This window comes from Zootoca vivipara, chromosome 14 (genome assembly GCF_963506605.1).
Source record: "Zootoca vivipara chromosome 14, rZooViv1.1, whole genome shotgun sequence".
NCBI lineage: Eukaryota > Metazoa > Chordata > Lepidosauria > Squamata > Lacertidae > Zootoca > Zootoca vivipara.
The window spans coordinates 32,019,138-32,046,231 of NC_083289.1; the positions used below are offsets into that span (position 1 = coordinate 32,019,138).

Here is a 27,094-nt window from a genome sequence, read left to right on the forward strand (position 1 = left end):
TGCGACGTTTGTCCATTCCAGGCTGATTGCTACCAAAAATACAAGACTCTGCCCACTGTTCTGGGCTTCTCAATTAAACAGTCTCCTCCTATGTTTCTGAAGTGCCACCTTTTTTGGCAGAAAAAGCTGGTGGGTAGTCAGGTTTCTTGCACTGTGGTCTTGAGTCACTACGGCACATACCAGTGTGAATTCTCACGATGGAAGCTAGTCCTGGACCACATGCAAATTACAAATGTCACACAGAAGCCGTGGTGCACTTTTTTTAGGTCAACAATAGTGAACTAGCTGTACATACATTGGCAACCTTTAGAAAGTGTCGTCTCTGGGTTTGTTTTAAAATCCACGCATAGTATCATGAACTACACAGTATCATGTAGCCACAAACACCACGTAACTTTTTTTTTTAAAAAAAATCTTTGTTTAGCAACTCCCCCAAGCTGTTTGTATTTTAGCAATACTTAAAAGCTCTACAAAAGAAAAAAAGCAACATGCTTCTTGCAATGCATATTCCTGGCCTCAGAAAGTTATACAAGTACCCTGTGGTTCAAAGCAGACTTCTTCTAAATGGTGACTAAAGGGCACCTGTGCCAGGACACCTCAAGGCAGAAAAATTGAAGAGCTACTTGTGACTCGATACCAGCCAACTAGTCATGCTGTTGTATCTCCCTGTAGGTATTCGAAGCGTAAACAGATCCCCCACTCCCCTGCCTCACAACAGCCATTTGCAGGGCGCTTCCAGCCAGAAAGATCCACATGCATTTTGAGCTCTCCATCCTGTTAAGTGAAATGGGGAAGTGACCATGGGGGTGGAGACCTGGGTTTGCATTTGCATTCTAGGGTGTAAAGAGGGTGATGATGCTGCCTAGCTGGTCAGGCCAAGCAGTGTTTAAATTGAATTACTTGCAGGCTAGGCTGCTTTAAAAAGCCCCCCGTTAGGTAAGCAGAAAGTAGGCGAGACATCATTCCATTCACCACTTGATTAAGACTGGGTAGATCTCAGGAACTAGGCATGGGTGGGGGCCTTCTGCAACAACTGTCTCAGTTCACACGTAACAGCAGCTAAACCATGGCTTAAGTGTGAATAGTTTGAACAAGTGGTGCAAGGGTCCCTGGACTGAGAACAGCTGCCCCAGCGCCCTCCCCACGGTACCCCGCTAGCCAGGGTTAAGCCATAGCTTGGCTTAGCATTACATCCAAACCAGGCCTGTGGTTTTGTCTCTCCCAGAGTGAGGAACCAATAACAAACCATGGCTACAGTTCATGGCTTGTCTGCCCACTGCAAGCCCAGGTCTGGGTGCACCACTAAGCCAACCATGTCTAACTTCACTGGGCAAAGAGAGTAACAGCTGCAATCTTGGGCACAGGAACCAACCAGCCCACTTCCTCAGTTGCGCTAAGCCACTGTTTTGACTTAGTTACATGCAAACTGGGTCACTGTCACCGGTTTCTTTCCCACACAGGTGGTGGAGAATAGCACTTACATGCTGGTCCTCTTCTAAGCCTCCCTTCAACATTCTCCAAGGTTCACTTAGCTGATCAAACACACATGACTGACATTGAGAAAATATGGTACAGCCAGAAACCTGCTTCACCAAGGGTGCCACAGGGTGGCAGAACTTGGCTATTTGCTCACATTCAAGGCCACGCCAGTTTAAACCCAAGACTTTTCTTTCAGTTTGTGTCTGCTGCATATTGCACTGAAGCCAGTGGAAACATTACAGGATTATTTCCTAGAGAAATTTATTTCATGGGACTTTGAAAACAGCCACAACTTGCCCCAGTCGGAAGACCTGCACTGGCTGACTTTGGTGATTTAAGTCATGTCTCCTTAAGTGGCTTGGAAGTCATACACAACATAGTGAGAAAACATCCAATATCCTTAAAAACAAAACAAAACAAAACAAGTCCCGTTCATCCATTTCCTCATCATTCCACAATGATAATTTCTTCACAGGAAGCACACAATACAAGTCATGTAGTACCCAAGCTACCTGTTCGCCAGTGACAGAACATGTTCCTCTGTGGCAATTAATGCAGAATTATGCTGATTACTTACAAGGGAATACTCAAGTAATAATGGGCAATCAGCTGAAAGACTTCCAATTAAAAGTTCTTGGGCCAGGAGGGTGTGGAAGGTGAGACTGGTGCAGCAATGTCAGAGTTCTCTCACACACAAAGCAAATCCAATGAAGATCCTTTTTAGCACTGATTTAGTTTCCATTGCAGAACCATCGTAGAACCTCTTTACATTGCCACACGGCCACCATCAACTGCTTTGGGAACTTAAAAAAGTGTACAGGCCAATACTTAATTATAAATTTGCACACTTAACTATATAGAAATTAATGCGCCCAGTAGAACTTTTAAGAAGAAAATATTTATATATTTATATATATATGTATATATATATTCAAAAAAGAAGCCTGCAGGTCTTACATGCCAAGTCATGTTTTTGACACTGTTGTCAAAATGGCAGTACTGTTGAAGCAAGTATTTAAACACAGCAAGAAAAAAAAGGACAGAAAAGCATTTCTATAACCAAATAAATGTCTGATATTTCCTTTTTTCCCTTTAAGAGTACAAGTAAGGTCACTTTTTAGCCTTGGAACGGATGCATGTTCTGCCTGCGATGAGCTTGCTAGCTACTACACAACATTGGAAGTCCTCTGCTAAAGAAATCTAAATTTGAAGAAAGCTGTAGTTACAAGAGAAGAATCTACTGTCAGTACATAAGCTTTCCTTTATGGCAATTATTGAATCTGTGTGACTTGGGAGGAGAGCGCCTCAGGTTTGTTTCCCCAGCAGTAGGTACACTGTGGATCGAGTGCCTTTAAAGCAGCATGGGGAGGGGGGAAATGAGGAAGAGGGAGAGGTGGGGGTCAAAAGGTTTTGCCATTTAGATCATACGATTGCGTTTATGGGTTGGGGAGTCCGTAATGCCATCACCACACTGGGCTGAGGTACGCTTTCTAGTTCCACCATTGTCCAAGTGGAGTGCCATTTCTTCGGATATGAAAGTGTTCAAGTCAACGTCATGGAGTCCATTTCTCCTTCGACTACTGTTGGAGCCGCTGCTCACATGAGTGGGTGAGCCCGGGGTACTCGAACGAACACTTATACTAGCCATTGCGCCACTAAGACCTGAAGGAAAGAAGGAGAAAGCAGAAATTAGAAAAGAGTCAGCATCCAAAAAAAAAAAAAGCTCCATCAGCCCAACTCCAAAGTTAGACAGCATGTGTCTTAAGGACCGTTCCAAACCCTCACGATCTAAAGATCAGCTCAAAATTGCAAGACTGGCAGAATCAGAAATCACAAGTCACACAGAGCAATGCACAGTGTATTTCAATTCATTAACTGAGGCCTAGGGATCTTCAGGGGCTTTATGGCTTTTGAGGATCTCCAGAGAGCAGCCCAGTGGGCATAATCAAATCAGTTAGGGACATTAGAAGAGCCCACATACTTTCCACATGCAAGAAGTTCAGAACAAGGTGGGACAAGTTTATGTACTGTAAAGTACTTCCTGTGACCAAAAGATCAAGGTCAATGATTGAATTGGAATTCCCCCCCCCCAATGAAATTTCTCTTATGCAGATTAGGGTAACTTACATTGGAAAATTATCTTGTGCTCTAATTTAGTATGTTGACATAACAACAGAACTGTTGGATAAGGACAAAGTCCATCTAGGCTCAACACCCAGTTCTCACAGTGGTCAACCAGATATGCCTCTGAGAAGCCTGCAAACAGGGCCTGAATCTACTTGCATTTAACAAAGCCCAAAACTGCAGAGCCTGCCAAATATTGTATTCACAATGGCTATTCATTCATTGTTACTAATGAACTTATCAAACAGCAAACCTTCACACACAAAAAGTACAGTGGTGCCTCGCTAGACGAATTTAATTCGTTCCACAGGTCTTTTCTTATAACGAAAAATTCGTCTAGCGAATCCCATAGGAATGCATTGATTTTTTTTTATTTTTTTTTTGCCCATGGGAACGCATTGAATTTCAATGCATTCCTATTGGAAACCGCGATTCGCTAGACGAATTTTTCGTAAAACGCATTCGTCTAGCGAGGCAACCTCCGCTAGAAAAAACCTTTCGTTAAGCGGAAATTTCGTTAAGCAGGGCATTCGTTAAGTGAGGCATCACTGTAATGGCATTTTGGGGAATGGGGATTTTCTGCCCCACATCACTGATCACAAGCAATGTCCTAGTCCAGCCTTGAGCCCCCAGCTATTGTTGGACTACAACTCCCATCAGCCATCTGAGGACTCAACATTGGAGAAGGCCACCCGAGCCCTCTTGAGGCTTGCACGGAAGTGCTCTGCTTCAAACAGCATCTAATGGAAGGTATCCTTTCCTGGCCCCCTTTTCCCTTCCCATGTAGAGTGCCAATTCAGGCAAGACTGGGAAGAAGGCCAGGTTCTTGGTTGCCTTGGTAACCCACAATGTTATACAAGGGATTGGGAATTCAAAACATTTTTCCAACTCTGCGTTCTAGTCACTTGCTTAAGCCACAGTATAAGAATTTCTGAATTGGGGGCAGGGACTTGCTGTCTTTCTGTGGTACTTGGGAATCTGCACTTTTGTTACTTGTCAGAGCATTAGTGGTAGGTTCATCAACCATATAAGGGTAATCTGGGTAGGTTTATGAGAAAGTCACATTAAACTGGACAACACCAAATTCAGTCATTGCAAAAGCCACAGCTCATCCACCTAACATCTAAACCAGGCATGGCCAAACTTGGCCATCCAGCTGTTTTGGGACTACAACTCCCATCACCCCTAGCTAACAGGACCAGTGGTCAGGGATTATGGGAATTGTAGTCCCAAAACATCTAGAGGGCCAAGTTTGGTCATGCTTGCTAGGTATTACTGCTGTAACTTCCTCATCAGGACATACCAATTTCTGGGGAAATACAGTTGCCAACTATACTGAAAGATACACAATTTGGGGAGGGCAAGCTGTTCTAGGAGTATATCATTTTTTTTATCTGTATATCTCCAAGAAGCACGTCAAGACTACCAGGGGAGAGAATTTCAAAATTCCATTGTCTGACAGCAGAAGGGAGCCTAAAGGACGTAGCACTATTCCCAAGAAAGTACATGATGGAATGAGATGCCCCTTTTAAGGAACTTGGAGGCAGCCTGCTGGAACAGCATGCATTTAACTAGCTAGTGGGCTTGTCCAGTCACAGCTTCTACATAAGAACCTAAAAGCCTGCTGGTTCAGGCCAAAGGCCCATCTTGCCTAACATATCCTGTCGTCTTGTCCTGTTGCTCAATGGTGCATGCATTCAGAGGCATATTACAGTAGCACAATGGCACATTTAAAGTAAAATGTTTTAGCTGGTGGTAAGTTTCAATTCACCTTGGCAGATAAGGTTTCACATGTTTATAGAATAACAGTGTCGCGCAAGACGGACATTTCTAGCACAGGCTTTATGGATATGGTCTGGAGTTCTCCAAATAGTCTGTGGCCCACCCAAGCCCCCTCAGCCTTATAACCGTACACACAGACAGACAAGGTTGCAAGGAGGTAACATGCAGATTTATGCCTTGTAGCAGCAGTCTGTGGAACAATTTTTAGGGCCAGGCTGTTAACCTACACTGGCACATAGCTCTAGCCAAGAAGCTGGTTGATTGGTTACAAGGCAAGTGATCAATTACGTTTTAAATTGCATATCACAAGACCCTTAATATAGGTGCTACCAAAACCTTAAAAAATGATGGTGGTAATACCCTCCCCCTCTGACAGGGTTGCCCCAGCCAGTCTGGGCTGCTTCCAGCATAATAAAAACACAGCAAACATAAAAAAAACTTCCCTATACAGGGCTGCCTCCAGATGTCTTCTAAAGGTTGTGCAGTTATTTATCTCCTTGACATCTGATGGGAGGGCATTCTACAGGGTGGGTGTTACTACTGGGAAGGCCCTCTGCCTGGTTCCCTGTAGCTTCACGTCTTGGAGTGAGGGAATCTCCAGAAGGCCCTCGGAGCTAGACCTCAGTGTCCAGGCTGAACAATGGAAGTGGAGATGCTCCTTCAGGTATACAGGGCTGAGGCTGTTTAGGGTTTTAAAGGTCAGCATCAATACTTTGAATCGTGGTTGGAAACGTACTGGGAAGCAATGTAGACTTTTATATATTGGTGTTACATGGTCCTGGCTCAAAATACCAGCCATTAAAAGCTACTTTCACTGTTGAAGTTTTGGTTTAGTTCAGACATTATGTCTGTAGCCATATTTTGAAGTAGCCACGGTGCATCTTTTTTGCTTATTAATAAGCAATCAAGTCACAATGATGCTCAAAGCTACACATTTACAAAAATTAAAATACAGTACAAGAGAATCTGCTTCAGTCAGATGATAAAAATGAAGCATAACTGACCACCAGGTCGTGTTACTCTGCTTCAAGGGTTTAAACTGAAACTTTCAGCCTCAGAATGACAACTTTCTTTAGCAGTTCTAAAAATCACAGAATTTATTCCTGAAGAGCACAGATTTGATGGCAATGATTTACAAAAGTCAACAGTACTCCCTGATTCAAGAGCACGAGGCTCAAATCACATCCATGTTGATACCCACTATAGACCTCTGAAATACTTGCTTCATTTAACAGTCAAACTGTAATGGCCAAATGCCTGCACAATAAAACTGAATGTGCACAGACAGTATGTAGTTTCCAAAGGCAGGCACTTGCAAACCAGCAGTCAAGAAACATACTAGCAGGCCCTTGAAAAATACTGGATCAGAATCCAGAAGAGTAGCATTAGCCTTCTGCAACAGCAACAACAAAACCTGTGGCACTTTTAACAGAATGTAGCAAGTGCATCTGACATAGGGAATTGCCTGAAGAAGCCTTTGTTAACAAACACATTGTTGAGTAATGTGCACCAGGGTTCTTACACTTGCATCTCCCTGCTTTCAGATCTGACAAGAAACAGTTGTCCTTACTGGTCACCAAAGAATCAGCCACACGAGAAAAACACCTTTTGCCTCACCTCCAGCCTTGGAAATCTTTCCAGATGGTGACACATGAGACAAGTGTCCTTCCCTGCAGAAAGCCTCAGAGGTGGGGCTAGCTTAATTCCAATGAGCACCAGATCAGTCAATTAAATTCCTAACCTCATCCAGTCCCAAATAAGCTTTTTTTAAAAAAACAAAGGGACACCTCCAAATCCAACATTCTGCTACACAAGATTCCCAGAGGAAGGAGGAAATAATATCTGACCAAGTCACACATTCAGAAGACTAGCAAACATATATTCCTTTTGAGTTTCATGAATTGGGCAAATCTACCAACTCAATTAAATATACAGTTTCATTTCATGGGAGGCCACGTGGTGCCTTCTAGACATCACTCCCATCATCCCAACCAGTGGCCATTTCAACCGGAGAATTATAATCCAACAACAGTATCTGGATAGCAAGGTTTTATACTTGCTCCAGGCTTAATTCCATGTAACCTACTCAGCAATCTGAATTTGAAAACAAAGAACTTCTTAGAGAAGTTGACAAATTCAGTCACTGAGGGCAATCACTTCTCTCCCCTAAGCAGCAACTCTCAACCAATGTCCCTCTGTTCCCTTATAGGAGGCTGTCTTACAGAGAAGTCAAGATTATTGGTTCAGCTAGCTCTGGAACATCTACACTGACTGGCAGCATCTTTCCAGTGTTTGGCAGAAGTCTCTCCCAGACCTATCCTGAAAAGCCATCCAACCAATCCTCGCTCCCAGTGAGTTGCTGAGAGGGACATGACACTGGGCTTTTAATAAGTAACTTCTACTTATTCCAACATCCAATGCAAAGTGAGACAAAGTCCCCATCCTCTACACATGGAAGACACCTGAGAGAGTAGGGGGAGAAGGTATCACTAATAATGGCTGGCGACAAAGCCAAGCCAGAAAATTGTGGACACATACTCTAAATATAAGTCTGTTGCCACATTCTGACCGAAATAAGTACTGTTAAGTATAGAAAAGTTGAGGGTTCAGGCCACAACCAACAGAACCTTATGAAATGTGAAGACAGAGGTCCTATAGCCCTCACTTGCTGGTTAACAGCTCCATACAGGAGTTGGTAATATGAAGTGAAGCAACTCCAAGTACACATTACTGCACAAGTGTACCACAGCTAATGGCAAACCAAGGGGGAGGAATTATCGCTTAACACAACAGTTAACAGAATGGGAGATTGAGGCTCACGTACCTGAAAAAGTATCTTCTCTAGTACTGCTCTACCCATCTATTAATATTTGTTCTACTTGTTAATCTGATTTCAACTTCTATTGGGCAGGAGATGGAAATGGCCCCACTCCCCCTAAAATTACAGAATTCCTTCCCAAATAATATTTGATTGTCCCTCGTGCTGGCCTCATTGAGGCTCAAGGCAAAACTTTCATTTACTCAGGCCTTTGGTATGTAATTGACCCTTCTGCTGCCATTGCTCTTCTGCACACTCTGTTATGTTAACATTTTTGTTGTTGTGACGTGTGCAAAATAGTGTTATCGTTAGCCACTCTGTGCTTCCATGTCTGAGCAGGCAGCCACACCAGTAGCTGCAAGCCCTTACCCTGCCAAGTAGCAAGCCACTTTGACATGTAAAAGGCTTTTGAAAGCGGTTTGCAAGATGGCAGGAAAGCCCCATTGTTTGGAGAGAAATACAAATAGGGAACAGGGCACATCAAGCCCATCTGGGATACGACCCAAAGTAGCTTCTCCTGCTGCAGCCAGTGTGTCGATGTATTTCCACAGTGCACCAGAGAAACATCAGATGCAGGAGCCAATGGCCCTACAGGCCTCTCCATAGGTTACACACTCTGTCAAGCAACATCCCCTCTCCCTACCAGTCTTCACCTGTCCTGCTTTGCACCCTCCTTGGAGTGAAATGTGTTCTTGATCTCCAATAATGCTTGTTTGGCTGCATTATATCTGAATCTGGAATGTGAATGTGAGATATGGGCACAGGAACATGCATGCCATGCTCCTATCTGAACTTTCCTGCATTGGATGGGAAAGCCTGAAGGGGCCTTCTAACTGTGTTTGGGCAACTGGGGCTCCCAATTCTGCATCAACTGAATTTGCTTAGAAGCCCCTTTCAGACCTCGCCACTCAATGAAGAAAGATCAGTGAGGGCATGCGGAGAGGCCAGTGTGCACACCCACTACCGGTACTTGTTTTCCGAGTCCCCATTCAAGCACAATGCCTGAACAGGGCCCAATCTGCTAATGGAGTGGTTCACAGAAAGCAGCTTTTCTAGGCAACAGCTGTCAAAAGAGGCAAAGCAGAGACGGAATCATCCATGTTCAGGGCAGCACTTTAGAACTGAAGTTGCTGAAGTCAATGAAAGTCTCCTACGTAGGAAACCCGAGAAAAGGGGCTCAGTAACACTAAGCTTTTCTATCTAGGTTTTTTGAGCCACGTTCAGAAGCACAACTGACAATATTTTGCCATGACTGAGCTGGTGCTTGCTGACCCCAATGACCCTGGTTGAGATTCAGACAAACATGTCCTGAAGATTCTTTTATTTGTTTAACAAATAAAACAAAACAATCTGAGGGTTTAGACTACACACTTAACCGTGTTTGCCACCTAAGTGTAATTCCAGATGACTGTGGGGACCTCCACTGTGTGTACAAGCAGGAAATAACCAGAGCAAAAGACCTCAAGGGAGGAAAAACCCACAGCAACCCCATGTGGACTAAACATGCTACACCACGGCCAGGAAATGCTACCCAAGGCAATGTAGCACAACAGTTAAGAGTACCAGCCTAGGACGTGTGGGGACAGGGTTCAAAAATCCCTTAAGTCATTCCGCTTCACTGGGTACCCTGTTTCTCATATTTTAAGACATACCCATAAAATAAGCCATAGCAGGATTTTTAAGCATTCAAGGAATATAAGCCATACCCCGAAAATAAGACAAAGTGATAGGCGCAGCAGCAATGCTGGCCACGGCAGGAGGAGGAGGAAAAAAATAAGACATCCCTTGAAAATAAGCCATAGTGTGTGTTTTTGAGGAAAAAATAAATATAAGACATGTCTTATAATATGAGAAACACGGTAAGCTTGGGACAGTTATTTCTCAGTCTAACCTACTTCACAGAATTGTTGTGAGGATAAAATGGGGCGTGGGGAAAACCACTGAGCTCCTTGGAAAAAGATCTGATCTAAATGTAAGAATAAGACTGTAGGGATAAAAATGGAAAGCCAGGGCAGGAATAATGGAATTGAGTATCCTGCCGGGGGGGGGGGGTAATGTGTGGCACCCTAATGCATTCCAAACTGCAATAACTTACCACAACCTGAAAGAGTTTCTATTCTAAAGCAACCAAAAAAGGGCAGAGATTTCCTCAGTTCTATCTTCCAAGCCCAGCATATATCCAATTAGCACCTCCATCAATGCAGAAATATGCCCCAATCCTGGTCAATGGTAGCTTTCAATTCAATACTGTAACTTCAGGTTGTTTCTGAAGTCTTTTTCCCATGCACAACAGCCCATGACATTACTAAGCAGCAAGGCAAACACGACAAACCAGAAGCCAAAACAGCTCTACCTTGTTTCCAAGTCATAGCACAGCTATGCCTACCTAGCGCTGCATTGTACTCTCTGACTGGCAGCAGCTCTTCAGCAACTTGAACCCTGTTTCAGGGATCATTTAACTGGAGATGTGGGGAACTGAACCTTGTGCTGAGATGTAAGTCATTGTTCTCAATCCCACACACGCCCAAATAGATGCATAAATACATACGTAACAGAAAGCCTGAGAAGGTTTGCTCTATTAACATTGGGGTTCTCAAAGTCTTTTCTCAGGCTGAAGGCCACATTCCCTTCTGGTCAACCTACTGGGGTTGGGAGTGGAGGGTGGCGCAAGGAACAACAATTTTACCTTTGTACGGTTTCTACATACACAAACACACACACCCCTCCATTTTCAACCCAGGCAAGCAAGTCATTATTAGAGTTCAAGGACAGTATTTCAAGAATTTTAGCCAGCCAGGCAACAACAATCAAGGAGAGTGTGAAGCAGGTCCAGTGAAGGGTGTTGCCTGAGCAAGGGTAAGAGGGGCCTGGAGGGCAGCATTCAGCACTAGAGCCTGAAGTTTCCATTCCTGGTTATGAATTACACCAAAACATTTTTTAAAAAATCTTGCCTTGCTGTGTTTATCCAAACCTAGGCAACATTTAGAAGGGCATCATATATTATGCCTCTAAAAATAAAAAAAATCAAACATTAAAATGTGTTTCTTTCCCTAAAAACAATGCAAGTTAAATGTCACCTCTTTAGTATGTGAAGCTAAGCAAGTGTGGGTCTGATCTGTGCCAGGAAAAGAACCCAAATAAGCTATTCTGGAAGAGCAGGTCAACTTGTTCTTCAAACATCCATTATTGAAATGCCCACACCTCTAAAATCTTACAACCCTGGCGTCTTCCATCTTCTCGAAACTGAGTCATCAGTAGTAATTTATAAGAGAGCTTGCAATCATTCTAAATCAAGCCTCCTCCCCCATACATGCAGGTGACTTCGAATGGTTTTCTATTTCAGTTGCATCAGCCTGCACTTCAATTTGAGCATGTCTGCACCACTGGGATCTTTTCATAGGCATGCACTCAAGTGGTAAGTTTAGCACTGTGAAACAAGTAGGGAATAGCATTTCAGCAGGAAGCATGTTCTTTTCTTGCAAGGATGAAGGTGTCCAAACAAGCTAGTAGTGTTTCAAATTCCCCTATCCTGCAAGAAGGCTGTTAAACTACAGTGGTACCTCTACTTACGAATAACTCTACTTACTAATGTTTCTACTTATGAATGGAGCTCTGTCCGCCATCTTGGATGCAGTTTAGATAGGATTTTTTCTATTTACGATTTTTTTCTCCAAATGCATTCCTATGGGATTTGACTTACAAATTTTTCGACTTACGGATGTGCGTTTGGAACGCATTAAATTTGTAAGTAGAGGTACCACTGTAATAAGTACACATTCATTTGACTGCTGGCCAGCTACAGATTCCAAATTCATGTACACTTAGCCAAAAACAATCATGCATCATATTAACAAATAGAGCATGGATGCAAGCCTCATCTCATGATATGCAAGAAGGTATCAGCCAGTGTACCCAAGCGAAAAGTTTACAAAGCTGGAACTACTTTCACCTAAATTGCACCTTAGACTTTATGATTCTTGCTCAAGTCCCTGGGAAGACAAAATGGCTGAAAGCATAGCTTAAAGAGCCACAGGAGCAAGGCTGTCCCATGCACAAACAAAAAACTGCTTAACAGTTTACTATCATCAAGCAACATATCCATTTTGTTAAATAAAAATAATCAATTAATAGAAACTCCAAAACTTCACATTTTTGAAGTGCCCCCTTTTCCCTCTGGTAGAAGACGAGGGAAACCAAGCTTTTTTCTTTTCCCAACATATGTTTCTTAAGCCCTGCTCAACTATGTTCATAACAAGAAAGTGGGTTTTTTGTGTATTTGGAGCTAGCAGAGTTAAGGAACAGTGATTCAGAGCTATACAACCCTTTGATACCAACATGGAATATTCACTGGAAAGTGCACTAACCAGCTTCTAGGGCAAGAAACAACAAATTACTCTACAGCTAGATGCAACTGCAGAAAATGCAAATGAGGTGTCAAGCTACTAAGAGCCAGTCCAACGTGCCTTTACTCTTCATGTTAGCTGCCGTAACACCTCACGGTCATTAAAGAAGTTAAAAGAGTGTAGAGGCGTGAGCTTTAAACACCCATTCCTATAAAAAGCATTGAAAAAGCCAGAACCATTACCATGGAGAGCTATGGCTTCTCGGAAGGGCTGCAAGTCCGTCTCCACAGAGGAGCTAGTTTCTGTCGAAGTAGCTCGGTTAGGGGATACTACAGTTAGTCTTGGGGGAGCTCTAGAGTTTCGTGGAGGAGGCGCTTTCCCACACAGGAAGCTGATTAAGTCTTCTCTGCGAATAGTTCTTCTGCGCTTTTTAACCCAAGCCAACACATCCTTGTTACGACGCTGATAGCCAATATGGATTCCTACATCGAAACTCCGCTGATGGGCATCCACGCTTTCTGGAAAAAGAGAGAAGAATTTTAGGAGGTGCATTAAGTACACAGTTACAATCTGCTTCTGGGGTCAAATACTGACTTCATGTGACTCACTTAAAACACTTTTGAGCCTCTTTGTGCAACCTGTGAAAAGTAGCACTAAATGTATGGTTTCTTTGCTTCCCTCCACCACTTCCCATGGAGTTGCACACATTTGAAACCGGTTTTTGTTTTTAAACATCTCTTTTCTGTGTGAAGTTTCTCTAAACTTACAAGTGTCCTTTTAAAAGTTGTGCTCTGCTGGATGCAGCATGAAGGCAAAAACCGCTCTGGTTTGCTCAACTAGCAAAGGGGGGGGGGTGAGGGGAGAAGAAGCAATGAAAGTTCAGTCAAAAGAAGCAAAAGAAATTAAAAAAGGAGCATACAAAACAAGCTGCCAGATGTCATGGCTTTGCTCTGAGAATGTTTTATGTCTCAGGGTGAAGAGATAATAAAAATAAAGGCAGGAAGCATTTATTTCATGATTATGATCACATAGAAAGATTGGTCTGTTTCCTGTATCCATCTCCTCCTTGTCTCACTCCAATGGGATTAAAATGGGATTTAATCCTATTAAACTTTTGTCTGATTAAAAAAATCTTTTGCCAACCTGATGCCCTCCAGATGTTTTGAAGAACAGCTTCCATGAGTCCCAAATTTATGGCAAAGTTGACTTAAAAGGTTAAGCATATAAACCACATACATAGTAACTGTATAATAATGATTGTAGCAAAGTAATATTTGATTTTTTAAGCTGACAAAATCTTTTGGGGGGCAACACTGACAAGAGTTCTTGCCACACATTCAAGAGCATTATCTTGCGCTGCTATAGGCATGCAATGCGGAAAAGCAGTGGCACACTCTTACGGGGTTTCATGTGAGCCATGATGCATAGTAGTGCTCATTCAAGTTGGGAGGGTGTGCACAGTAATATTTAACACAGGAAAGTGTAACCTACAGATAGTGTCAGTGCTCATTAACTCAAGGGGAAGATTTGAATTAAGCATTTTTGAGCAGACATGTAATTTTAGCCCAGGAGTTCTGGGATATCCCAAGGTAAACAGACTCTTGACATCAGACAGAAGCATTAGGAATAAGTTTAGGAGTCAAGTACAACCTTATTAATCCTCCAAAAAGGTTACCAACATCACATCTGGCAAACTATTCATGCACGCTACCTAGAACAAACGATTTCAAATTTCAAGTGGCATGAAATTTTTGAGGAGACATCGTTTATACAGAAATACCCCTCAAGCACTGCAAACTGCACTGCTCATTTTACAAACATGAACAAACGGGAAATCGTAAGACTTGCCTAGCCAACGCAAGGAATCCAGCAGCTGATGCCAACTGCCTCAACCCAAGCCAAATGGTATCCATGGTAGATCATTCTAGCTCTTGCAACCGGCAACAGACTGGCCTACTTTACACAATCATGCTTTCACATTTGATGAAAGCAGCACCCCAACAGTGGCCTACATGTATGATCAAGACACACTAGATCCTTCTCCTATCAGTTCAGCTCAAACAGAATGTTTTTCAACCAAGTCAGTTTGCATATTCAGCAGTGAGACCATCAGATGTTGAGTAACCATGCACAACAATGTGACCCAGCCCTTGAGCTGCAAACAGAGTAAAATATACATTTATTCCCAGGAGAATGCCATGGGGCCTAGCCCTACAATCGAAGCAAAGCCAGAAATTAGAACAGCCATAAGTTGTATCAAAACTACTCTGGCAGTTTGAAACTGCACGCATGCCTTAAAAGTCAATTTAACAATTGTTCCATTCTTCCAATTCAAGAGAAAATTATATATGATAAGTTCTGAAATAATAGCAGAACATTTGGCATATGCAAGAGGCTTGCTTCACACAACCATTGTGCTTCACACAACTCCACCCATTCCATTACTGGATGAGTATCTATTCTTAACAGGAAAATTTAAGCCATTTAGCATACTGTACTAAACCCCTTTTCACTGGTAGATGTTTGGGAGGGGGATCTAACACCTATGAAAATGCGTAAATCTTTTCATGAGCTCTAGAACAACTATTCGATTCTCACACTATACAGCAATTCCATTTCCAAATTCATTCACAAGGCAGCCAGAGCCCACTATTCAGGATATCCACAGCTGGTATCATATCAATAGGTTATCAAGATGAGTGGCTGTTCGCATGGGGTTCAGAACTGAACTATAGTTATTCTGCTGCTGACCCAGCAACTTATAATGCAGAGCTATGACTACTAGGAAGAAAAAACTACACAACGCTAAAGCATTTGCATTAGAATATTATAACCTTCAGTTTCTTCTATGAAGTCTCATTAAGATCCCTTTGGTAGAGTTAATCTGAGCACAGACACCAAATGCCTTGAAGTAACTGTTTACTGCTGATTTATTGCTGTTAACTACTGCAGGAGGTGCCCCATGGCTGTAGCATTTGCTCATGGCCAGTGGTAGTTTGGTGTTAAGTGATGGCTACAAGCGTAAGGAATAATTTACAGGAACTACAATAAATTACAGTACTCCCTACCCTCCTGCAACCAACACAGCTATTAAAGAATTGTGTTTATTGTATTTCATATATCACTTTTATTGTTGGACACCTTGACCTTTAGGGGAAGTAGAAGTTTAAAGCAAATGAGCTCAAGTCAAGAGCGCCCTGAGTCACTTCCTCCTCTCTGGGTCTACTAAAGCTGCCAGGGGTCAGTAACAGATGTAAGGCACATGACAGCCAAAATCAAGCCAGACAAACAGATCACAGAGGAGTATAATGGGGGTAGGCAATAAAAAGAAACAGGTGCAATCTGACAGCCACCTTTATGCTTCTTGAGAGGGAGGGTGAAGGGAAAACATCTGCTATTTAGCCCAGGCAGCACCATACTGCACCTTTACCACATTATACAAGGGTTTTGATTACACGCAACTGTCATTGAGGTGAGCACCACCATCAGTTATTAATCTCAAGTGTCACAGTGTTTATGCCCATTACCACCTTCCAGTGGGCATCTTAACTTTCATTTATGAAACTTTGTTCCAATACGCTTATCTTATTGGTATTGGTGAATTAGGAGAGTAGACTGAGCAGTTTCATCAATTTGATCCCAATCTGAACGAAGAGCTTGCCCATGGGAAACAAGCAAGCTTAAAAGTCTCCTAATGTAAGTTTTTACAAAATGGAATTGCATGCATAGAATTAATGTTAAAAGATACTTCCGCGACACAGAAATTGCCAAGGAAGCAAAAGCAATTTTCTCTATCAATATACTAATGCTTATTACATTAGAATTATATAAAAAGCATACTGAGCTGCTTTTCAACAGTAAATACCTGTCTGCAAAGGCGAGACAGAACAGAATGAGAAGTTACCCAACTCACTTAACATGTTTTAAGTCCTACTTCTTATGACTGCACACTGACAACCATCTATGCTTGTATCTGCCCTCTACAGATACTTCAGCTAGCATCCAGAATAGACACACTCAAGAGTTGTGTGACACCGCATTCCAGAGTTGCAGTGACAAGAAAAGCTTATGATCTTCATACCAGCCAAGTAGTCACATGTCATTTCAAGCTGAAGGAACTGAAAACAAGCCTTCCTTCAGCTTTGTTTTTAACAGACCTTATAGGGAGACTTCAAAACATGAGCACTACTAACAAAAAAGGGTAAAATTATCTTGCTTTTATTGGGCATCTTCAACCACTAGCAAACTACACAATTTGGCAACTATTTACACCACCACTGGACCTATATATTAGAAACACTCCTAAAATTTGCTCAACTTGCAAAATCCTCAGCACAAGTTTTTACCTGCTAAAATGTGTTGCAAGTTTGACCAGCTATACTCTGCACTTTCAATCCTATCCTTACTGAGTTAGGAAATACATGCATTCCACTTTGTCCTTGGCAACTTTGTAAATTGCACTGTGATTTATCAACAGCAATATATCAAAGTGAGAACTACAGTCTTAGACTGACACTCCTTGTTTGTACACATCTTCCTATTCTGACTAGTGCCATTATGCTTGGCATGATTATCAGCAATTTTCTTACTTGGGGTTAACAGACTGACCTCCCACTGAACAATTAGAACTACTGCATTGTATTGACTGGGCGACAAAGTCAGTTCAGAAAGCAAATTGTTTTACCTTGAAAGGCCACCGTCAGTAGGATCCAAATGAAGAGACAGTTGTTTACTTTATGTATTATGAGTAATTGAACGATGGTGGATGGACATTTTTGTAGGACTGCTAACACATATACATAATGTGAAATTGTGTCAAAAGGTACCTGTGTCCATTCTTGGTGTGGAAATAGCAGTACACAAGTCTGGCAGTAAATTAAAAAATTGACACCTTTTTCCTAGTCAGATTCATACATTTAGAATAGTGTTCCTTACTCAAGGAGCTGTTCCAGTTTTGAAAATATCAAAGCAGATTTGCTACCTTGGTTCTAAGCACCCTTTGAAGATCCAACTGGAATTAATGTTGCCATACGAGTAGAACATACACACATAGATCCAGCTACTAAGGTTGAGGTGGCAAACTCAGTAAGAACAAGTCTATCTGCAAGACAATGTCAATCCATGGCAAAAGCGAAGTAGTTGCCTCTATCTTAAATATTATCAATGTGTCAATTTGAAAGTCAATGTAGTACAGTGGTTAGCACGTTAAAGGAAGCACTGGGAAGACATGGATTCAATCCTGCACTGTTAAAGATCACTGGGTGGCCTTGCCCCAGTCACTCTGAGCCTCTGACCCAGTCACTACATCACAGAATTACTGAGAGAATAAAATGTGAAGGAGAAGGGCACATGCTACCCCAATATAAGAGGAAGAGCGGGAAGCAAACAGCATTTATACACAATTTTTGCTGTACTATATAATCCTTACTAAATTACATGTACAGATAGGTCAGTACAGATGGAGGGTGTAGAGAGAGTTATCTACACAAGACTTCCTGGTGAGTCTATAGCCAAGACATCTACTAGAGATTTCACAGCTCGCCTTTTTACCATTGTGCTACAGTACAGGGCCGGGCGATACCTGTTTTTCAATATCGTGATAGATCACCAACTAAACATCATAATATATCAATACATCACAATGTCTGAAATAAGTATGGAACTATGTAGAGGCATTGGCTGGCTTCATGGTTTCTCCCACATTATGATTTCGCAAGATATTGCCAGGTCAAAAATTATGACTCCGGTAACACAAAATGGATTTCAAACTGGTTTTGGACGATTTGTCTACCTATTTGTGTAAGAAAGACCTGTAGCTCAGTTGAAGAGCACATGTTCTCCATGCTTAAAAGGAGCCAGAGCTTGAAGCTGTGGAGAACCACTGATGGTTCGTGTCAACAGTGCTCCTGAAGTTGTGCTCACTACCGGTATAAGGCAGCTTTCAGTGTTTCTATGTTCTTATATGAGCTGATAGGATTTCAGGAGAACCTCTGCTCAAGAACTAGTGCTGCTGCATTAGCACTGGCACAATTTCCTGCAGTATCCTGCAATTTAAGTGGGCTGGGCTACCAGCCTTGGTAAACATCCTGTCCCAACTTCACCTACAGTTGACTTTCCACAGCTTTAAGCAATGCTCCTGCACTGTCCTAAGCTGCCCTGTAGTACTCAGTGCTCTGGAAAAAGCAACCATCTACCTCTTCCCACCCACTTTCTGCCTTGCACAACTGATGGGCAGGATGCAGTTACAAGACTTGTCTAGCCCACAGATCTTTGACTCCACATGGCAAATTAATGCTTCACTCTTTACAACCCAATTCCATAGGGTTTTTATTTTTATTTTCAATAGGTACATTCATAAGCCAAGTCACTGCTATCACACAGATGCCTTCTCTTACCAAGCAATAAACAAGCAAAATGGCAGCTGGCTGCACAAATAAGGAAAAACAGCACTGACTAATACTATTGGCTGAGTTGGCAAAGACCTCCCTTGATGACTAAGAGCTTGCCATTTTGAGTGTTGCATTCCATTCAAACCACTACACACTGGAAGCCTCACCATCTAATTACACCTATTGCTCTATAGCAAGTTACTCACACGATTGCAGAAAAAGTTATGTCTGACTAAACTATTGTTACCCCACCATACTTGGTCAAACGTATCAAAAAGGTAACCTGTGGTTTAACTGAAACACCATTTTGTCAGATGGCCCGTTACTCCTTGAAGAGTCTCCGTATAGGAAATGGGAGCAACTTCAGACTAAGCCAGTAGCATGTAGTCCTGCCTTCAGTTTTCCACCATAAGTGGATGGAAGAGAACCTGTGAACCTTAGGGATGTACCAGTAGCTGGCAAGCTATTCTAGTCTTAGTGTGCCAAGATTCCTGTGCTGGTCTGCAGTTCATAAATCACCAAAACCCCAACCCACAAAAACCCATAATCACATTCTTGACCCCTTCTCATATAAGGCAAACACAAATTGATGTCTATCAGCATAGCACAGCTCCCCCTAAGTTGAGGGATGAACTGCTGTTATTTAGTTATATTCTGCCTCCCCCCCCCAAGGCAGCTTACTGTTAAAAATACAAAAATGCAAATAAAATAGAAAAAGCTAAAAACATAGAAATGACAATCATTAAAAGTAAAAAGAGTTATATTAATACCCTAGCAACCAGTATGCACACCGTCTTCTCTGACTGCAAAAAGTAACTTAGATGCTTTGTCATCTACATTCTGGATCCCAACTGATTTGCATTTCACTCAGTGCCACTAAGATCTAAGGTTTTTTAGAAGACAGTATAAATAGCACCAGACTACTACTAGATCAGTTCTCTCCAATGTCAGCTACTACACAGCCAAAAAGTATCAAGACCCAAGAACCACTTTGTTCCTATGGGAAACTATGCTATTATGTCAAGCTGGACACTATTCTAGGAGTCAGCCTCCCCAATTCTGGGCTGTCTGCTTGTAACATAACTTACAGATTTAACCACTTCTAGACTTCCTCGTCCATGGAGTTTTCTTGGCGGGGATACTGGAGTGGCTTGCCAGTTCCTTCTCCAGGTGGATCACGTTTAGTCAAAACTCTCCACTATGACCTGTCCATCTTGGGTGGCCCTGCATGGCATAGCTCATGTGTGCAAGACAGGAGTGCCTGGCGTGCTATGGTCCATGGGGTCACGAAGAGTCGGACACGACTAAACGACTAAACAACAACAACAGACTTCCTTGTAGACTCCAGAAATTCCCCTTGCAAGTGTGAAATCAACTTTCTCATGATTCCTACAAGAATGGAGGCTAGCACTGAGTCACAAAGCAACTTTTCAGCCAGTAATGTGCTAGGTTACTCAAGACCCCCATTTCAAACTGTTCAGAAATTAGCTTGAAGCACACCTAGGTTTCTTAGCTGAATAGCTATCTGGACTCAATATACAGTATACTACAATAGGTGAGACAGAAGACAGACAGACCGACCAAGGTAATTCTGTCTGTGTTGTGATAATGAAGAACCTAGAAAGCTCTTAAGTCATTCCTATGAGGCAGAGGGTCAGAATGAAGGGAATGGAGACACTGATGACAACTTGGGGCACCTCAACATTCCTCTGTTCCAGGGATAGGAAAACTGTGGTGCTCTAGGTACTGTTAGACTCCCAACTTGTATCAGCACTGACCATTGCCCATACAGTACTGGCTTGGGCTGATGGGAATCCAACAACATCTGAAGGGCCACAGGTTCCCCACCACCATTCTATTCTATCACAGTTAGGTCTCAAGGCTTACACCAATTCCATATTCTATAACCAAATCCACTGAAGGAAAAGGTGGATCTCAGACTGCCTTATGCACAAATGTTCAGCAATACCTAGGTTTTCTTAACTTGCAAGGCTCTTTTGGTCAAAACATAGTTTGAGAAAGGCTTCTGTAATGAATGGACCTTATCTCAGCGCACTTGTTCCTAAAAGGTGCTCGGACCCAGGCAGACCTACCAGACTGCTGGTAATGCAGGTCAAGGACAATGCAGCACAAAAATGGCTGACATTCAAGATAGGGAAAGGAATGGACAGGTAGGCTCCAAACGCTGGAGCAGTTAAACTGATTCATTTCTTCTTCCAAGAACTTTGGCAACAGTCACATAAAAAATTTTTTTGGCTCTATCATTCTGGCGAAAGATTCCTTACAACGAAGATTTTGTCACTCACAAACTCCAAGAACAGTGAAGGGCATGTTTTACATCTTAAAAAGCAGAGACCTCACCTTGCCAACAAAGGTCCGTATAGTTAAAGCTATGTTTTTTCCCCCAGTAGTGATGTATGGATGTGAGAGCTGAACCATAAAGAAGGCTGATCGCTGAAGAATTGATGCTTTTGAATTATGGTGCTGGAGGAGACTCTTGAGAGTCCCTTGGACTGCAAGAAGATCAAACCTATCCATTATGAAAGAAATCAGCCGGGCAGCCCTGAGTGCTCACTGGAAGGACAGATCGTGAAGCTGAGGCTCCAATACTTTGGCCACCTCATGAGAAGAGAAGACTCCCTGGAAAATACTCTGACGTTGGGAAAGATTGAGGGCACTAGGAGAAGGGGACGACAGAGGACGAGATGGTTGGACAGTGTTCTTGAAGCCACCAACATGAGTCTGACTAAACTGCGGGAGGCAGTGGAAGACAGGAGTGCCTGGCATGCTCTGGTCCATGGGGTCACGAAGAGTCAGACACGACTGAACGACTAAACAACAACAACAACAATCCATATGGTGGAAGCAAAAGGCACTCAATACTTCTACAGGAGTTATTTAGATGCAGGCACCTCAACACATATTATAATTAACAATTATTAACACTGGAAATATCATGGCACCATACTCCAGAGGTGTTGTTCTCTAGAATGGAAACAGTTATCTCTACAGTGTGCAGCAGTATTCTGGGAAAGGGTGGAGTAGGCCTTATTCTACAACATAGGGCACTGATTTCCAGACCTCAGCATTCTCAAATTTATGATTTATGAATCACTCCTTTCTTCCCAGAAGTCTATCATACATGTCTCTTGTTTGGGAAATACCCAGCTACACACTGCAAGTCACTACTTGAAGGCCAGTGTTCTTCAACCTTGTAGTCCCAAGAGAACCTGGACTACTGACTCCCCAGCCAGTTTAGCCAATGGTAAGAGATAATGGGAGCAGTGGTGCAGTACCTGGAGACTCAAAGTGCTAGGCCATTTATAAAGAACTATACCCCTGCTACCCTCCCAACCAAATATGCAACTCCACAACATTGCATTTTTCCCAAGCCATCTGTAACCACCAGCACCCTATTTCCATATTTATTGTCACCCTATTTCCATATTTATTGTCACAAATATACAACTGCACTGTCCAGCAATGCTCACTGATTGTATGGGAAGGCAAGAGGGAAAACCTGGCTGACCAACCTAACTTTGAAAGTGGCAAGTTATTCTGACATCTGTAACTGCAGTACCACAGTCAGGTAAAGCACAGCAAACCTTTACCAAACTGAAGAACTGTGTGGCCACAATTTGTGCAACTACTGCAACAGAAACAGAGGAGGGGAGCAGGAAACTGCACAACAGTCAATGTGGTGTAGCAGATAGTGTTGGGCTAGTTCCTGGGAGACCAGGTTTTAAATCCCCACTTGGCCCTGAAGTTCACTAGGTACCCTGAGACAGTCGTCTCACAGTTTGGCCGACCTCACAGGATGGCTGCAGGATAAAATGGGGAGGGAGGGTTGAACTATGTATGCCACCTTGAGCTCCTTGGAGAAAAGATGGAATATAAATGGAGTAATAAAAATAGATAAACAAACTAACATTTCCTAGCAAACACATTCCCCTGCCCCCGCTGGAGCAGAAATGCCCAAAAGTATGAAGTGCATTTATTAACAAGACTATGATTGAAGGAGGTAAGAGATGAAGAGGCACAGCGTGACTGTCAAACAACCACCACCACCACCGGAAAAATAACTCAGTTGGAAACAGCTATTCCTCTACTTGTCCTCTTTAGGCCCCATTCATCCTGCCACCCTCCCCACAACCCACTACCAACCTGAAATCTCTCACCTTTGTACAGATTGGTGACAGCAGTGGCTGCATTCTGGAATGGGACCCACAAGGAGAGGCCCGGCTGCTGACACACACGGTCTGTGCGGGGGGGGGGGGGGGTGCCAAGAGGAGGAAGAACAAAAGAACAAAAATGAGAAAATGAAGGGAGAGAAAACCACCTAACTCGCTTTTATCTCTTTCTCAGGCTCTGCTTATGATCTGTCACTCAGACCCTCCCTCGGCCATGTTGGGCTTCGCCATTTTGTTCAGTTGCCCGGACGGCGGAGGGAGGGGGAAATGGGAGGCCTTTTTTGAACGAGGGGGACAAAAAAGATTGAAAAATCAGGATATGAAGCATCCTGGAATTAACCAAGTCTTAATGGAGAGGGGAAGGAGACTACTGGAACCAACCACATGTGAATGGAGGGGGGAGTAAAACTGCTTCCCCTCATGTAGGGAGAGACTGGAAGCAGGAGGAGGGAAAGACAAACACCATTAAAAGAAAGGGGAAAGGGGAAGCCTACAATAACTCCTTTTCACGTCTTCTCTTCTCTCTCCTCCTTCCACAGGCCCCTCCCAACCCGAGCCTCCCTCTCGCCATTTTGTCGGTGGGAAGGGCCGACGACGGGAAGCTGAAGGGAGGGGCCGGGACGAACCCACTTGCCAACTGCGCGGGGGGGGGAGCGAGGGAGAAAAGAACGAAGGAGAGACCAACATGCCTTTCTCCCCCTCCGCCCCCCACCCTCCTTATATTTATTTATTTCGTGAGGGGAAAGAAAATGGGGCGCGAGGCGAAAAAAGGAGGGCGGAGGGATCCGCCTCACGCCATTTTGTGTGCGCGCCCGCCGTGTCTGTGTCACGGCGGCCGACTGGAAAGGCCGTGACGGGCGGGCGAGGCCTGGAAGGAAGGAAGGCCGGCCGGTCGGAGGTCCCCCTGACAGGCGCTTCCCGCTCTCCGCCCGCGGCCACTTCCTCCTCGCCTCCCCCTTGCAGGCCCCGTTCCCACGAAAGAGAGGGGGGAAGGGAAGCGAAGCAGACACGTCGCCGCCTCTGCCCCTCTCACACGTATCAATGAACACAGACCGCACGTGTGTACCTACACGCGTCAATGCCCAGACACATGAGAAACGCGGAGGCAGGAACGCGTAAGGCACGCAGGCACACGCGACTGCGCACGTATGAACGTGCCGTGTGTTAACTACACGCATTAGCGCGGACACAGGCTTCTCCTTTCTCGCCCTACCCCAGGATACTCAACAGCCCCACGTAGAGGCAGAGGAAACCCCCTTCTCCTATTAAGCAGCCCATTGAGACCCGTCTGTTCTTTGATCTGCTCCAAACCCGCCGTCTTCTCTACCTGTCCCTCCTTAATAGGGGGGTCCCCCTTCCCCAGTTCCATGCCAACTGGCTTCCCCACCCCCTCTATGGATCCCAATCTTCCTCCAAAAGCTCTTCGACCTACCCCGAGAACCTCTCCAGGGTCTCCTCCTCTGCCTTCATGAATGGGGATCCCCAATACCCCTACATGAATAGGGGTGCCCTTCCACATCCCCGCCTCTATACAAGGAGGCCCCCACTAACCACAAGCTATTCGACGTGCCTCCAAATCTACTCCCCCATAAATAGAGGTCCCTATCTCCCTGCTCCTCCCTCCCCCGAAAATAATTAGGAGACACACTTCCCCTCCCCCGCCCCCATGAACTGGAGATACCTCCTAAAACCTCAGTCTCTCCTCCCCAAAAAGAAACCCCTCCCCCATGGCCCTGCCACTTCCTCTATTCCTCCTCCCTCCCTCCCAGCCATCTTAAGAGGGGGCGCTCCCCGTTCCCTCCCCTCTCCCCCTTTTATCCCTCAGGGTCTCCCCCTCCCTTCCTCCTCACCCTTGTAGAGCTGCGCCACGGCCGTGGCCGAGTTCTGGAAGAGGTGCCAGAGCTTCTGCTGCTTGTGCTCGGGCTGCGGGGTGGCGGCGGCGGCAGCAGCGGCGGCGGCCTCGTCGTCGTCCTGCAACTCGGGCGGCAGCGCCCCGTCGTCCTGCTCGGCCTCCGCCAGGCACTGCCGCTCCCACTTGCTGAACCAGTGCTCGGGCCCGTGCAGCTCTTGGATCTCGGCGTCACCTTCCTCCTTGGCCGCCTTCTCCTCCATCTTGCCTCTCCCGCTTCTGTCGTGCCCCGCCGCTCAGCTACCTAAAGTGGGCGCCTCTCGACGGGGACGGGGACGCCATTAGCGGCCCCATAACAACGACGACGACAACAAGGCCGGGGAGCGTCCGGCCCCTCCGTCGCCTCCGACTACACTGAGCCCGAGACGCCGCCCCGAGCGCACCAAAAGGTGTCACCCGAACATGCTGGCTGGGTGATTGGTTGGCTGAAGCCAAAAAAAAAGAGGAGTGAAAAGAAAGGCTGAAAACCCCGCCTCCTCTGCCTTCGCTACGCCACTGCCGATCGTCCCTTTGGACGCCTCCGCAAGCCCATTGGGTGGCTGACGTGTCCATCAATGTCATAAAGGAGACGGAAACGAGTCGGGTCTTTTTTCTCTCTCGCTTTCCTTCCCCCGAAACATATTATGAGCATCAAGGTTGGTTGCGCCGACAAAATGGAAGGGAGGGAGAGAAAATGGGAGTGGAAGGGCTAGTTTGCGCAAGCGCGGGGTGGATGTGAGTGAGTTCGGAGTTCTCTAGCTCCCTCGGTCGCCCTCTGGTCTATGCTTGTGCGCAGGCGCAGCTGCTTTCTGTCTCTACCTAGCGTGTTGTTCTGAGCTGTGACCCTCCCCTAAGAGGCGAGTTGGGGGAGGGAGCAGAAATGTCCAGAGTTCTCTGGTGATTGCAGAATAATTAATATTTTAAAGATTTCTACAGATTTATCAAAGATTAATTGGAAGTCTTCCTTCGTCCTTGACTCCACCAGGCCCACTTAATAAATGTTGATGAACCTATGGCCGCGGAGGTGTCATTTATTTAATTAGGCGTATGCATGAATTGGAACTCATTTTTAAAAAAGCATAAAACCTATAACATTTGCGGGTTAAAATTGTATAGATCGTTTGTGCACATCCTAATTGCCTTATGAACACAAATGTATCATAAATGTGCAATAAGAAATGGCATCTTGATTATACCTCCACCCGTCGGATGGCAGTTGGGGCATTCCAAATTTAAGTAGCTACAGTATTATGAAGCAAGCTAATTTAGCCATATGGTGGAAATCGTGTAATTCAATAAGAGAACCTAGTGGCCAATACTGGAGGATATGGAAATTGGTGGTGTTCCTATGGGGTACTATAGGTAAAGGTAAAGGGGCCCCTGACCATCAGGTCCAGTCGTGTCCGACTCGGGTTGCGGCGCTCATCTCGCTCTATAGGCCGAGGGAGCCAGTGTTTGTCCGCAGACAGCTTCCGGGTCATGTGGCCAGCATGACAAAGCTGCTTCTGGCGAACCAGAGCAGCACACGGAAACGCCGTTTACCTTCCCGCCAGAGCGGTCCCTATTTATCTACTTGCACTTTGATGTGCTTTCGAACTGCTAGGTGGGCAGGAGCTGGGACCAAACAACAGGAGCTCACCCCGTCGCAGGGATTCGAACCGCTGACCTTCTGATCAGCAAGCCCTAGACTCTGTGGTTCAACCCACAGCGCCACCTGGGTCCCATGGGGTACTAGCATTAATGAAAAATCAGCTTTGATTGTTGGGTTGGCTTACTCTTCCCAATTGTTGTTTACTCGTCTTAGTCGTGTTCGGCTCTCCATGACCCCATGAACCAGAGCATGCTTTGGAAATTCTCCTTCTCAAAGCTCCTTTTTTATGTCCATGGGGTTTTCATGGCAAAATACTGGAGTGGGTTGCCAGTTCCTTCTCCAACTCTTCCCAATACATTTGTGCCATTTATAATATAGAAAGAAATGGGCAAAAGTTTATTTCAAAATAAAAGCAAATTATATAATGTGAAGCCATGGAAAGAACACCATTTTTATTTGAAAGATTACTATACAAAAGGTCAACCTCTTA

General features: G+C 44.3%; 1 protein-coding gene across 1 annotated transcript; it reads right to left on the reverse strand.

Annotated features, from left to right (window-relative positions):
* Window positions 1-2,361: 2,361 nt before the first annotated feature.
* HAPSTR1 (HUWE1 associated protein modifying stress responses) lies at window positions 2,362-25,437 on the reverse strand. The gene is made up of 4 exons (XM_035131015.2): window positions 24,976-25,437; window positions 23,114-23,194; window positions 12,789-13,064; window positions 2,362-3,141 (listed from the first exon to the last, which is right to left on the reverse strand). Exons 1-4 carry the CDS (start codon window positions 25,235-25,237, stop codon window positions 2,897-2,899), a joined length of 864 nt encoding a protein of 287 aa, XP_034986906.1. The 5' UTR covers window positions 25,238-25,437; the 3' UTR covers window positions 2,362-2,896.
* Between the last annotated feature and the right edge of the window lie 1,657 nt (window positions 25,438-27,094).

Coding starts and splice junctions, on each gene's coding strand:
- HAPSTR1 (XM_035131015.2), bottom strand. CDS start 25,237: ATGGAGGAGAAGGCGGCCAAGGAGGAAGGTGACGCCGAGATCCAAGAG. Junction 23,195..24,975: donor CGTGGCGCAGCTCTACAAGG/GTGAGGAGGAAG, acceptor CCCCCCGCACAG/ACCGTGTGTGTCAGCAGCCG. Junction 3,142..12,788: donor AGAAGCCATAGCTCTCCATG/GTAATGGTTCTG, acceptor TCTTTCCTTCAG/GTCTTAGTGGCGCAATGGCT.